General features: G+C 43.4%; 1 protein-coding gene across 8 annotated transcripts in view; it reads right to left on the bottom strand.

Moving 5' to 3' along the window:
- Positions 1–12,778, bottom strand: part of AMBRA1 (autophagy and beclin 1 regulator 1) — a 198,170-nt gene that overhangs the window by 137,295 nt on the left and 48,097 nt on the right. For all 8 annotated transcript variants that reach the window (XR_013346346.1, XR_013346347.1, XM_077818615.1 and 5 more), the window contains one exon: positions 4,499–4,585. Coding sequence is in view for 6 of the 8 variants with exons in the window: in XM_077818615.1 (XP_077674741.1) it covers positions 4,499–4,585 (87 nt within the window). In the remaining 2 variants the exon portion in view is untranslated. The remainder of the gene's footprint in view (positions 1–4,498; positions 4,586–12,778) is intronic.

A 12,778-nucleotide genomic window follows, 5' to 3' on the forward strand; every position in this document is an offset into this window, starting at 1 on the left:
TCCACCTGCTGAAGGAACTCTGGTCTCTGTTCCTGAAAATACCTGAAGGATCGCTAAAGTAACACTAGGCACTCCTTCTGACCAAGGGAGAATTACACTTGCACTTTCATGTCCCCAGCCCCAAGCTGTCCAGAAGCAGAGTAACTTCCCCCTCCCTGTTGCTGACAGCAGAGCTGTTTAAAGCTGATGGACTTGCTTCCGTTAGTACACAAGACTCAGCCGTCAATGTATATTTTAATTAAGTAACTGATTTACAGTTTCTACTCTGTTGTCAAGCCTGCAAGTACCATTAGATCAGCAGAGCAGGTCCCAAAACCTCCTCTGTCTGTTATCAAGGTTCTGTGGTATGGCTTCCAGCACTTCATGGTTGTTCTCAAAGTCAGCCTGATGGCAGCATGGGAATACCAGTCTACAACAGGAAAGTAAAAAGAAAAAGGGAGTACTTGTGGCACCTTAGAGACTAACAAATTTATTTGAGCATAAGCTTTTGTGAGCTACAGCTCAATTCATCGGATGCATTCAGTGGAAAATACAGTGGGGAGATTTATATACACACAGAACACGAAACAATGGGTGTTACCATACACACTTTAACGAGAGTGACCAGTCCTACCCATAGTAACTGCTCCAGCAACTTAAATTTTCTTGGAGTGTTTTCTACTACATACAGTCTGACATGTAGCTGCTTGGAGAGACAGAGTCCAAGTAAAACGGTCTAGCTGGGATATTAATATGAACATCCTTATTTCAAGCTGTACTAGCATAGCTGCCATCAAAGAGCACCTGTCCTAGGGCAGCAATTCCCTTGCTGCTTTCCTTTCCTATTGTCTTAGTAAATCTGGAAGTCCAGGGAAAGGACTTAACAGCCAAGCTGACCTTGAAGTCCAATCAATGAGACCATCTAAACAGAGGACAGGCCCTTTCAACTTCATCATAAGATTCCTGGGAATTTTGAAACATAGCTTCAAAGTGATCCACATTTTCCTTGCCTCATTCCATATCCTACACTATTCATTCAAACCAAGCACCACTCCTCATACAACAAGTGGTGGGTGCAACCTAAAAATCTAGATCAAACAGAATCACCTTGAACTGAAATTCTTTAAAGTGTGGCTGAAGTTTTTAAACCTCCCCTAAAGACAAGACACAGCTTGTGCATTTATTTATTTATTTTTATTAAAGTTATTTAATTCCATCTCTGCTTCGAGTAACTTTTCCACTGTGTTTTGTAGGATGCATCTGGTAGGCTCAGACCTCTTGTTGCAAAATCAGAAGATTCTGCAGCATACTCAACTGCAATCCATGGAAATAACTTCCCCTACATTTCTAGGAACGTCTAGGGGAAATTGAAAAGATCCCATTGTCTCAAAGGATGCCCTTTGGACGAGCATAACCAATAAACCTGAGGGAAGCTATGCAATGATCATACCCTTAACCCCACTCAAACTTTCAGCTCCAGTTGATAGATCCATGCACCTAATCCTTTGCAGGGGAGAAGGATCTGCTATTAATTGAACACAGGTTAATCTCAACACTGGCCTTTTCCTCCAGTAGATCCTTATAATCCCAATTCTCACACTTAAAACTTCCACCACTACTTACAGCCCTCAAAGTTCCACGTGGTGAGAGCAAGAACTTGTTTTAAAAATTGTTTCCAAGATGAAAACTGCACTTGATTTTGTTCCCCAGTGTAACAGATACCTGGAACAGCTGTCACATGTTACAGAAATTCAACACGGAAAAGATCAATTAGGCTTTGCCTACTCTGGACTTTCGTCGGTAAAACTTTTGTCGTTCAAAGGTGTGAAAAACACCCCCTCCGTCCCCCGAACAACAAAAGTTTTACCGCCAACAAGCACCGGTGTGAACAGAGCTTTGTCGGCAGGAGCATGCTCCTGCTGACAAAGCTGCTGCTGCTCGTTGGGGGTGGAAGTTTTTTGTTGGCGAGAGAGCTCTCTCCTGCCGACAAACAGCAGCTACACTGCGCACCTTTTAGCGGCCTGGCTGTAGCGGCACAATTGTGTCGCTAAAAGGTGCGTAGTGTAAACATAGCCTAAGACTCATCTCCCAGAAAGCCACTCTGGATTTAGGTGTTCCAGTCAATGGTGTCTCTTCCACATTGCACCTAATAGCGCTCACTGTTAGGAAATTCCCACATATTTAGATTAAGTTTTCTGTTGCCCCATGTATTCCTAACATTTAATTTTAATCTTTCCTTATAAATAAATCCCTCCAGCCCCCCTTTAGCCACTTTCATCAGCCCTCTAACACACATTTGATACATTTGTCAGCATCTTTCTGGTTTTCAATCACCCAAGAGTGATGGCAACATTCAGAGCCTCAGAGAAACACTAGCCCTCAGCCCACACTCCAGAATGAAAGCTCATAGTTCATGAAGGTTTTGTGGCAGTGGACTCAGTCATATTTTTGACACCATGTTGAATTATAGGCTTATAATCATTTACTGCCTCTTTTATCCTTGAGTCTTTCCACAGCATCTCCCTCCCATTGAATGCTGGGATTTCAAATTAGCTTCCCAGAGATGGATAAATGCTCTTATATTTTTCTGGGATAAGATTTGTATTTTAAGTCCTTACCCATTTTACTAACCTTGTCTACACAGGGAGATTTATTGCTGTAATTAGACAGGTATTATACCAGTATAACTCCTTGTGTGGACACTGCCTTTTTTCAATTTCGCTTATGTTACTCTCTTTACTGGGGAATGCCAAACCTCTCAAGTTAGCCTCATCTGCAGTAACAACATGCAGATTTAATCTCTCTTCCAGATCATGAAAATATTGACATTAAACTCAGCTCCTGCAGCAACTCACTGGACACTTAACCTCAGTACATTCCCACTGACTGTTTCCCTTTGCATAGGGTTCCTTTAACCCAACTTCAGTTCACATGACAGTGTCAAAGGTTTCATGAGTAGCTATACCAGATGATGATATAGCTGCCGAATTCTCAGTCATTAGCTTTGCTAATTCCTTCCAAAACTGATCACATTTGTCACAATTTAGTCTTTATAAAGCTCCAATGCCGCTTATTGCTCATGGTTCCATTACCCACTTTTGACAGCTTCTCTCTGTGGGTCACACTACCCCATCTGTTGCTTTCTTGATATGCTAAGCAGTATGGGCAGAAATTACTCCTTTCTGGTTTTGACAATTTTGCCACATTTGATTTTTTTTTAGTTCTCCAAAATACCTTCACCTATCAACGTCTTCATGGGCTAAACAGCACTGCACACGTTTCTCTCTCTAATGTCAGTGTTTCGGGACTTTCAGAAATAATTTTCAGTGGTTTGCTTTTTGTTAGCCAACACATTTAACACCCTAAGTCGTGCCATTCAGACTCACACATGTGGATAGGTTAAATTTTTCCAAGTATTCTCTCACCTGCTTTCATCAACAGTTACATTTACAAGGCTCTCAGAATAGGCCTTTTCTCTCCCCCGCCCTTCTTGTGGAGATACAGATTTATCATTGATTTCATCACTCATTTATTGATGAGCCTGCTTCCTCTGTAGTATTTCCCCCCCAATATATGTTTGTAAATTCCCTTCTTAAGACTCTTACCCCCTTCAGCAGCATTAACTCATCCTTCCTTTATTATTTACCCCCAAGACTTGACCACATATTGTCTTTTATTTCCATATTTTGTTAGGTTTCTTCATACTCAGATCTTTGAGCCATGCCCTCAAAGTCACACCAGTCTCCTTGTCTGTATTTTTGTTTTTTAGAGCCATTGTATTCTATGGCATCTAGGGATTCTCTAGCCTTCTCCTACATTCATGCATCACAATACTTCCATCACCTTTACTTAAATTTCTTAGTTTAATTTCTCAAATATTTGCTTTTCTAAAATCCAGGATGATCCTCCTCTGCACTCTCTACATCCCCTCGCCTTACTATGTTGCATCCAAATGGGTTGCTATCATTGGCTCCAACCTACTCTATTATTTTCACATCCTTACTTGGTCCCTTCCCATTAGTCAAGCAGCAGATCCAGGGTGGCTTCTCTTCTGGTTTGAATTATCAGCTTTCTGAATCATAAGGTCATCCTCCAGGTTCCTTAAGAACCTCAGATCTGCATTCGGTTGTATGGAGTCTTTCCCTCCACTTGATTCATCTGACACAGATATAGACAGAGAGAAGGAAGAGGTTCCCTTTCCCAAATGGGGTTAAATCCAACCTTGACCAAGACCCTCACACAATAACAGGCTTTTTGTACCTCATTACCTCTCTTTTGTCTCACTGTTATTGCACAAGGCCTTTTGATTTAAATGAAAGGTAGCTCGTCAAAACGTCAACAAAGGGCATGGGACTCTCCAAACCCAACACTATGGTTATCTCCACAGTTATGTGCCATAAAGGGTGAGATGGATCAGATACCAGTACTATTCCCAAGGGGCTCAGTATACGTTGCTGCCACAGCAGTAGTGCTTCTGGCAGTGAAACTGGACTGAATCTGGATTGTACTTAGTCCTCACCTGGCAGGATCTGGGTAGATTGGGTGCTCCCGGGACCCTGCTCCGTCATAGCGTGATAACGAAATGAGGGAAGACTCCAGCAGCCTCCTAGAAATAAAAGCAAAAATGTTAATGTCTGTAAGTGACCAGCTACATGTCTCCTGCTTCCTTATATCACCAGAGATTATTTGTATGACTGATTCATTGCTATAGACATGCATGGGACTGTACAGACAAACAGGGCCAGTGATAGCTGGCATAAATTTTTGCCATATAAAGATTCAAAGCGTACAAGAGTCCCATTATATGGATGGAAGAACTCCCAAAAGGACTCACTCCTGCATGGATGTCTCAAGAGAGCTGCAGATGGCAAGCAGTCCAAAGTAGCCAGGCCTGTAATCACGGATGCTGCTTTAGCAGTCTGTCAGGAATTTCTGCCACCCTATTCTAAGGGGCTCATACAGGCCTGGAAGATGCTCTTGACATGGACAAACAGTGTTTGTTTACTGCCCCTCACTGATTCCCTTGCTCGGAAGTCAGGCCACAGGACACCAGAAAGCCTACACTAGTTATGTGTTTATGGGTTTTTCGTTGTTCTTAAACAAAAAACAAAAAAAACCACACCATCACCACCAAAACACCTTGCTTACACGGAGCTCCCCAAAACCAGCAGCCTCCAATCAACCATGATGGAAAAGCTGAGACAATGACCCTCCCAAATGCAGCACTGTCTGGTCATGGCATGGATGTGTCAGATCAGGGAATAGCTTATTGGCTGGAAACTGTCCATTAACCATCCTGGACTAGCTAGTATTAGAGAGTACCAGTTGCTCTATGTTCTGTCAACCACAGAAAAGAGAGAAAAATGCTGCAGTGTAAACTTCACTGAATTTGCACAGTGGGGCAGATTTTCTGTTGCCTTGCTGTCTGCCTAGGCTTGACAGTGATTAAGCTAAACACTTAGGCTCTTCAAGATAATTGTGTTCTCAAACCAAACCTCTATTATGGTTTTAAAATTGACATCTCTGCTTTAAATTATCAGAGGAATTCAAGAGAATCCGAGGTTTCACAGACTGACAATGAACGCTGACAGGTTTCAGTGGTGCCGTGTTAGTCAGTATCAGCAAAAACAAAAAAACCCCCCAAAAAACGAGGCGTCCTTGTGGCACTTTAGAGACTAACAAATTTATTTGGGCATAAGCTTTCGTGGGCTAGAACCCATTTCATCAGATGCATGGAGTGGAAAATACAGGAGCAGGTATAAATACATGAAAAGATGTGCGTTGCTTTACCAAGTGTGAGGTCAGTCTAACGAGATAAATCAAACAACAGCAGGATACCAAGGGAGGAGAAATAACTTTTGAAGTGGTAAGAGAGTGCCCATTATAGACAGTTGACAAGCAAGTGTGAGTAACAGTAGGAAGAAATTAGTTTTGGGGAAATTAAGTTTAGGTTTTGTAATGACCCAACCACTCCCAGTCTTTATTCAGGCCTAATCTGATGGTATCTCGTTTGCAAATTAATTCCAGCTCTGCAGCTTCACCTTAGAGTCTATTTTTGACGTTTTTTTTGTTGAAGAATTGCCACTTTGGGGTCCGTTATTGAGTGACCAGAGAGACAGAGAAGTGTTCTGCCACTGGTTTTTGAATGTTAGGATTCCTGATGTCAGATTTGTGTCCATTTATTCTTTTGCGTAGAGACTGTCCAGCTTGGCCAATGTACATGGCAGAGGGGCATTGCTAGCACATGATGGCATATATCACATTGGTAGATGTGCAGGTGAACGAGCCCCGGATGGTGTGGCTGATGTGGTTAGGTCCTACGATGGTGTCCCTTGAATAGATATGTGGACAGAATTGGCACCAGGGTTTGTAGCAGAGTTTGGTCCCTGGGTTGGTGTTTTTGTTGTGTGGTGTGTAGTTGCTGGTGAGTATTTGCTTCAGGTTGGGGGGCTGTCTGTAAGCGAGGGCTGGCCTGTCTCCCAGCATCTGTGAGAGTGAGGGGTCACCCTTCAGGATAGGTCGTAGATTCTTGATAATGCGCTGGGGAGGTTTTAGTTGGGGGCTGTAGGTGACGGCTAGTGGTGCTCTGTTACTCTCTTTGTTGGGCCTGTCTTGTAGTAGGTGACTTCTCGGTACCCTTCTGGCTCTGTCAATCTGTTTCTTCACTTCACCAGGTGGACACAAATTGGACATCAGGAATCAGAACATTCAAAAACCAGTAGAAGAACACTTCAAACTCTCTGGTCACTCAATAACGGACCTCAACAAAAAACCCCCTTCAAAAACAGACTCCAAAGTGAAGCTGCAGAACTGGAATTAATTTGCAAACGCGATACCATCAGATTAGGCCTGAATAAAGACTGGGAGTGGTTGGGTCATTACAAAACCTAAACTTAATTTCCCCAAGACTAAATTTCCCCCTACTGTTACTCACACCTTCTTGTCAACTGTCTGTAATGGGCACTCTCTTACCACTTCAAAAGTTATTTCTCCTCCCTTGGTATCCTGCTGTTAATTGATTTATCTCGTTAGACTGACCTAACACTTGGCAAAGCAACCCACATCCTTTCTTGTATTTATACCTGCTCCTGTATCTTTTACTTCATACATCTGATACAGTGGGTTCTAGCCCACGAAAGCTAAAGCCCAAATAAATCTGTTAGTCTCTAAGGTGCCACAAGGACTCCTCGGGTTTTTTTTTTTTGTTTTTTTTTAAATGAATGCTGAGTTACCTAGGCACTGGGTTACTTTTCCAGAGATTCAAGTTCTGTTATTTCTCCTGAAGAGCACATAACTCAGTTCCCAAAGAAGCCACAATTCCTGCCACTGCTGCATGGTGTCACCCCTGAGCGCTGTAGCATCCCTTCCCCCTCCCCCCCCGCAAAAAAAAAACAAAAAAAACCACAACAACCTCAGCCCCTGGCTCTCTCCTCCCCCCAGGTAAGGAATGTCACATGCACTCCACTGAGCATTCTCAGAGAATCTGCAGTAGTCTCGAAGATTATCTGCATGGATTAATTCAAAGAACAGTCATCAAGTACCAGCATGTTCCTCCAAAGGGTAAAGCGTTCTGAATTTAGGGATAGCAAAACCACCCTGGTTATCACCATGTCTCAGACCCACCTGCCTTCCCTACGTGCACTCTAAGGCCACATCCAAATGCCATGCATAAAAGTTCAGTTGCCATGAGCAGTGGTTGATTTTAAGCTTCAGCACTGGTTTTTGGTTACCTTGTAACTTTGTCCTGTCAGATTATCAAGAGTGATAAAAGTGTGCTCTTGACATCAATGTAAATAAGGATGGCAGAGATGCCCTGCACCTAAAACCACTAATGTCAAAGCGATTTGTTTTATTAGTTAAAATAACTTGTTCCAAGCTAAAGCCCTGAGGACCAACTTGCAGTTTAGCTTTTATTTTCATAGCCAGATAAATGGGTCCAATAATTAAGGCACTGTTATCATCATCATCAATAATGCCTCCATGGTCTGCGACACTAATATTGTTACCTACAATCCCCAAGGAGACTGTGGTGCCTGCTTTTAAAATGATACACTTTCATAGTCCTTAGAATTTAAACTCCAGACCTTAAATCCACATAATGGACTAATGGATCACTCACCACCACCCCCTTTAGAATATGCCCAACACTGGGAACCTGAAAGCAGAAATTAATGATCCCTTGGTCAGAAACAGCTGCCCCTTGGAAGACCTAGTCTAGGAGACAAAGACTGGGTTTATTTTCATTATTAACAGAGGGGCTAAAGCAGTCCAAAGTACTGTCAGTGCTAACAGCATTACTAGTAATTCTGTTATAGGTAGAAAAAGATGATCCCTGAAGGAACAGCAGCTGCAACAAGTACTAGCCACTAAACAAAACAGTTTTCAGAGTAACAGCCGTGTTAGTCTGTATTCGCAAAAAGAAAAGGAGTACTTGTGGCACCTTAGAGACTAACCAATTTATTTGAGCATGAGCTTTCGTGAGCTACAGCTCACTTCATCGGATGCATACCGTGGAAACTGCAGCAGACATAATGTTCATAATGTTCATAATGTACATAATGTCTGCTGCAGTTTCCACGGTATGCATCCGATGAAGTGAGCTGTAGCTCACGAAAGCTCATGCTCAAACAAATTGGTTAGTCTCTAAGGTGCCACAAGTACTCCTTTTCTTTAAACAAACAGTCTGACATTTTCACACAAAAATTCAGGTTGCACCTCCTCTTGAAACCCTTCACTTGGCAACGCTTGATTCAAGTGTCCCTTCTGGAGCACTGAGCTCCCTTCCCCCCTAGTGCTGCCCAGATCCATAGCAGGCTAACACTAGGCTCTGTTGAAGCAATTGCTCCACAATCTCTGTCTAGACAACATGAAATTGTCACAAATGACATCTAAAGTACAATTAGCAAAGAAACTGCAATTTCCACTCTCCTCCCCCGCTCACGGGGAGAATCACACATTAACACCCTCCAGATTGTCAATCAATGCCTCAGTGATGAAGATTAACTCTGCGCACACTAGGAGACGCTTCAAGCCCAACTTGCTAAAATAGGCTTTTTTTTTTTTTAAAACACCACAAGGAGATATAAATTGTCTTCTGTTCGGCAGCACTCTCTGTTGTGATCTCAATGGACTGCCTGCCTGCCAGACATCAGCACCCCAGGAAAAGGTTTTGGAACTATCATTTTACCCCGCACAATATTACTCAGGGACTGCAAACAGAAGCAGTCGTCAGGAAGAGGAAAAAGGGAACTGGAAGCCCAAGTTATCGGACAACACACTTTAAACAGAATAAAAAAGGGAGAGAGGGACAAGGCAGGAATAAGCTTTTCCACCAAGCTGCTCTCACCTGGGAGCACACTGATCAAAAGAGGAATGGGCAGCTACAGACAGTAGCAAAGGAAGTGGGGAGGAAAAGAAAAATGGGAACTGCAGGGCAGCTAAGCATCCCAAGAATGTTTTTATGTCTCCAACCCTCTGAGCAGTTTTGATTTTCATCAGCCACCAGAGCACTAGTGAGTTTCTTTAGCATGGAGCAGCTGAGTGCCAGAAACCATAGCTTTAAAAAACCCAGCACAATCCCCTCATGTTACAGCAGGAGTTAGCAGATTAATTTCTCCCTACTATCCTCATACTCTCCCCCCTGGCAGCAAGACTTAATCACCCAGGCCACTTGGGACAGAATGACTGATTAATCCATAAAGGATCTCAGGAGGTATTCAAATGCAGCAAGTTTAGCTTCTTGGGATCAGTTTCCAAGGATACATGATTCCTAAAACTTTTTAGCGCAGTGAAGTCTCAAACCCAGCAGCACAGCATGCACATCAATAAATAACTAAGCTATCCAACTATACAAAGCTAATGGCTTCCCTCCCCTCTCAAAAAGGGAGGCACTGATCAAAAGGGGAGCTCTTTAAAAGGCAACTCAAGCACTGTGTGCATGTGACAAGTGTGCACCCCAAAGCATGCTACTGCTCTGGCAGCCTCCATTCCCACCCTCCAGAAGCTGCTAAGTGCTGCCTGGCAAAAACAGAAATTATGCTGAAGCACTCTCTTATAAGGATGGCTACAGTCTCCCTAGCCTGGCACAATCACACCCTCAGTCAACCTCCAAAATCGAATGAGGGTGGAATTCATAGTCAAGATGCTTCAACTTCAAAGAGAGGACCACTCTGCCAACTTCTTTACTATTCTTTTCGGCATTCAGTCTTGCATCTTCCCACAAGGACAGTAGGGCTCAAGAAACCTATGTGGAGGTGGAATTGAAGCAGGACCATGGATCATATCCTCCCATTCCTCTCAGCTCACAACTATCTGTCAGAGCTCTTGGATTCTGACCCCTGTGGATGCAGAGTACCATACACACTGCTCTATATACAAATCCTATGGAGAACTAAACGGTATTCAATCATAGAATATCAGGGCTGGAAGGGACCTCAGGAGGTCATCTAGTTCAACCCCCTGCTCAAAGCTGCTTCCCACTATAAAAGGGGAGGTTTAACCCAGAAAGGTAACAAAGAAGAGTTGAATCCCCACAACAAGTGAGGCATTGAGAGCTGCCCAACATCACCTCCTGCTCATCCTCAAATGCTACGCCCAGATATTTAAAGGGGGTTGCATAATTAATTCCTATGGACCTGGAGACCAGCATTATGGGATGAATGGCTATGTCAGACCGAAATCTTATCCAGTCCATATGATCTCCTCAAGGGCAGGCAGCATTTGTTTTTCCAAAAACCTTCACATTTTAGTCTCTTCTCTTCACAGAGCAGATTTCAGCCTACTTGTCTACAGCCACGCAAGCAAACAGGGATCTTCAACCACCACCCTTTGTAGCTAGCCCGATTTCACAGCTCTTGGGAAGAAGTGAAATTTCATAACTCTCTTGGATCAGACACAACCTATTCAAGCTCAAAGAAAGAAGAGCTAGTAAACAACTCTACAGGTTCCTTGAAAAGGACCTAATTTAGGAGATTATTGTTAGTGGAACCCTTGTCAGTCCTGCTTCAGTACTCGGGAATCTGAAAGCTAAAAAGCTCCAGAGTCTGAAATGTTAAGTCCTATAGTTCTCAACCTTTTTGGGCTCAGGACCCATTCGTAAACCTTGATGGCCTGTCGCAACCCAGTAAATAGCTTTAGTACAAAAACCATCTGGCTTACTCAATATTTCTTACCCATGATAAACAATATACTCCTTAAGTACTAAAAAAAAGTACACAGTGCGTACCACAGTGACAGCTCCTGACCCATGGGGCTGGCTGGGCTCATCTCCCTGCTGGAGTCATTGTGACCTCAAGGATCCCTTAAGTTTCAGACAGGAAGGTTTAAGTTGGATGTTAAGAAAAAAACTTCCTGTCAGGATGGTTAAGCACTGGAATAAATTGCCTAGGGAGGTTGTGGAATCTCCATCACTGGATATTTTTAAGAGCAGGTTAGACAAACATCTGTCAGGAATGGTCTAGATAGTATGCAGTCCTACCATGAGCGCAGTGGACTGGACTAGGTGACCTCTCAAAGTCCCCTCAAGTTCTATAATTCTCTGATTCTATCTCAGCCCGTCAGGTTTGGCCAATTTGAGTGGCACTGTAATCTGACATGTCTGGTTGTAACATCTCTCATTCAAATTTGGCCCAGCTGGTCCCCCATCTTCATGACAGAGGAGTGGCTGAGCCAAACCTCGGCAGTGCTGCAATCCCATGTACCAGGTTTCAACACCTGGAGCGGGGAGCTGAGCAGAGTCCAGTCAAATACACAGTATCAGAGCTGCTACCATAGAGCAAGTGGGGGGCAGCCAGGACCCCTCCTTGGTGACTTTCAACCCCTCCCCTCCCCCTAGGGGCAGGACCCAACCCCATCACCACCACCAGGGCCTCCCACACAACCCTTTGACACATCCTGGCAACCTAATTTTGGGTCATGACCCACAGACTGAGAAACACTGTTCTAGTTTATTTCAGTTTTCGCATGGTTTAAGATAACCCAAGTTTGTGACTGGCATCTGAACTGGATTATCACTTAACAGCACTGCTCAGGCATAAGCAAACAGGGTCAGAAGAGTAGGAAGAGACATCCAGTGCAGAACAGCACGCTTGATTTTACTAGTCCTAAATCACCACAATAGGTGAATATGTAATCTTAGCCATCTAGTGATGGAAACGTGCCTTAGCAGTCATGATGATTTATGGAACCTATGTACAACTTATGAATTTGGTTGATATGAAAGTACTACATCATGGAATGCCTCAATGTATAGTGAGTCAACCATGGAGTGACAGGGGCTGTGTCACATACCTGTTAGACCAGAGACAATGGTTGGTCATTAGTCTTAATGGTCCTCTATTCAAGTGGAAACACCTTGGGACAATGGGTTGGCTGAAGCAAGGAGAGCCAGTTCTCTCCAAATTGGGAAGGGGGAAGAGGAAAATCCTCTGCAACAGAGCAAAGAAACTAAGGTGTTGATGCTAGCCTGTAAAAACAACAGAGACTGGATTGCTCAGACACAGAAAGCTCTGGGCAGGAGAGAGGAAGACATTGGTATGGGTTTATAGCAGGGGCATCTTGTTTAAATATGGGACAAACCAAGGAAGTCAGAAGTTAGCTGACCTCAAGAGAGACACTATGATTCTTAACGGAAGCCACATGAAGGGAGATCCTAGACACCGCAGAGGACTCGGTCCTAAGCCCAGAGAATGCTCCAGAGTCATGAGGAAACTGAGGCAGGGAAATACATGCAGGTGTGTTTTTTATTTTGTCTACATCTGTGTATTTGTCATGCTAAATAAAAGATAATGGTGTTTAGAAT

Source organism: Eretmochelys imbricata, chromosome 6, assembly GCF_965152235.1.
Source record: "Eretmochelys imbricata isolate rEreImb1 chromosome 6, rEreImb1.hap1, whole genome shotgun sequence".
In the NCBI taxonomy this organism is placed as follows: domain Eukaryota; kingdom Metazoa; phylum Chordata; order Testudines; family Cheloniidae; genus Eretmochelys; species Eretmochelys imbricata.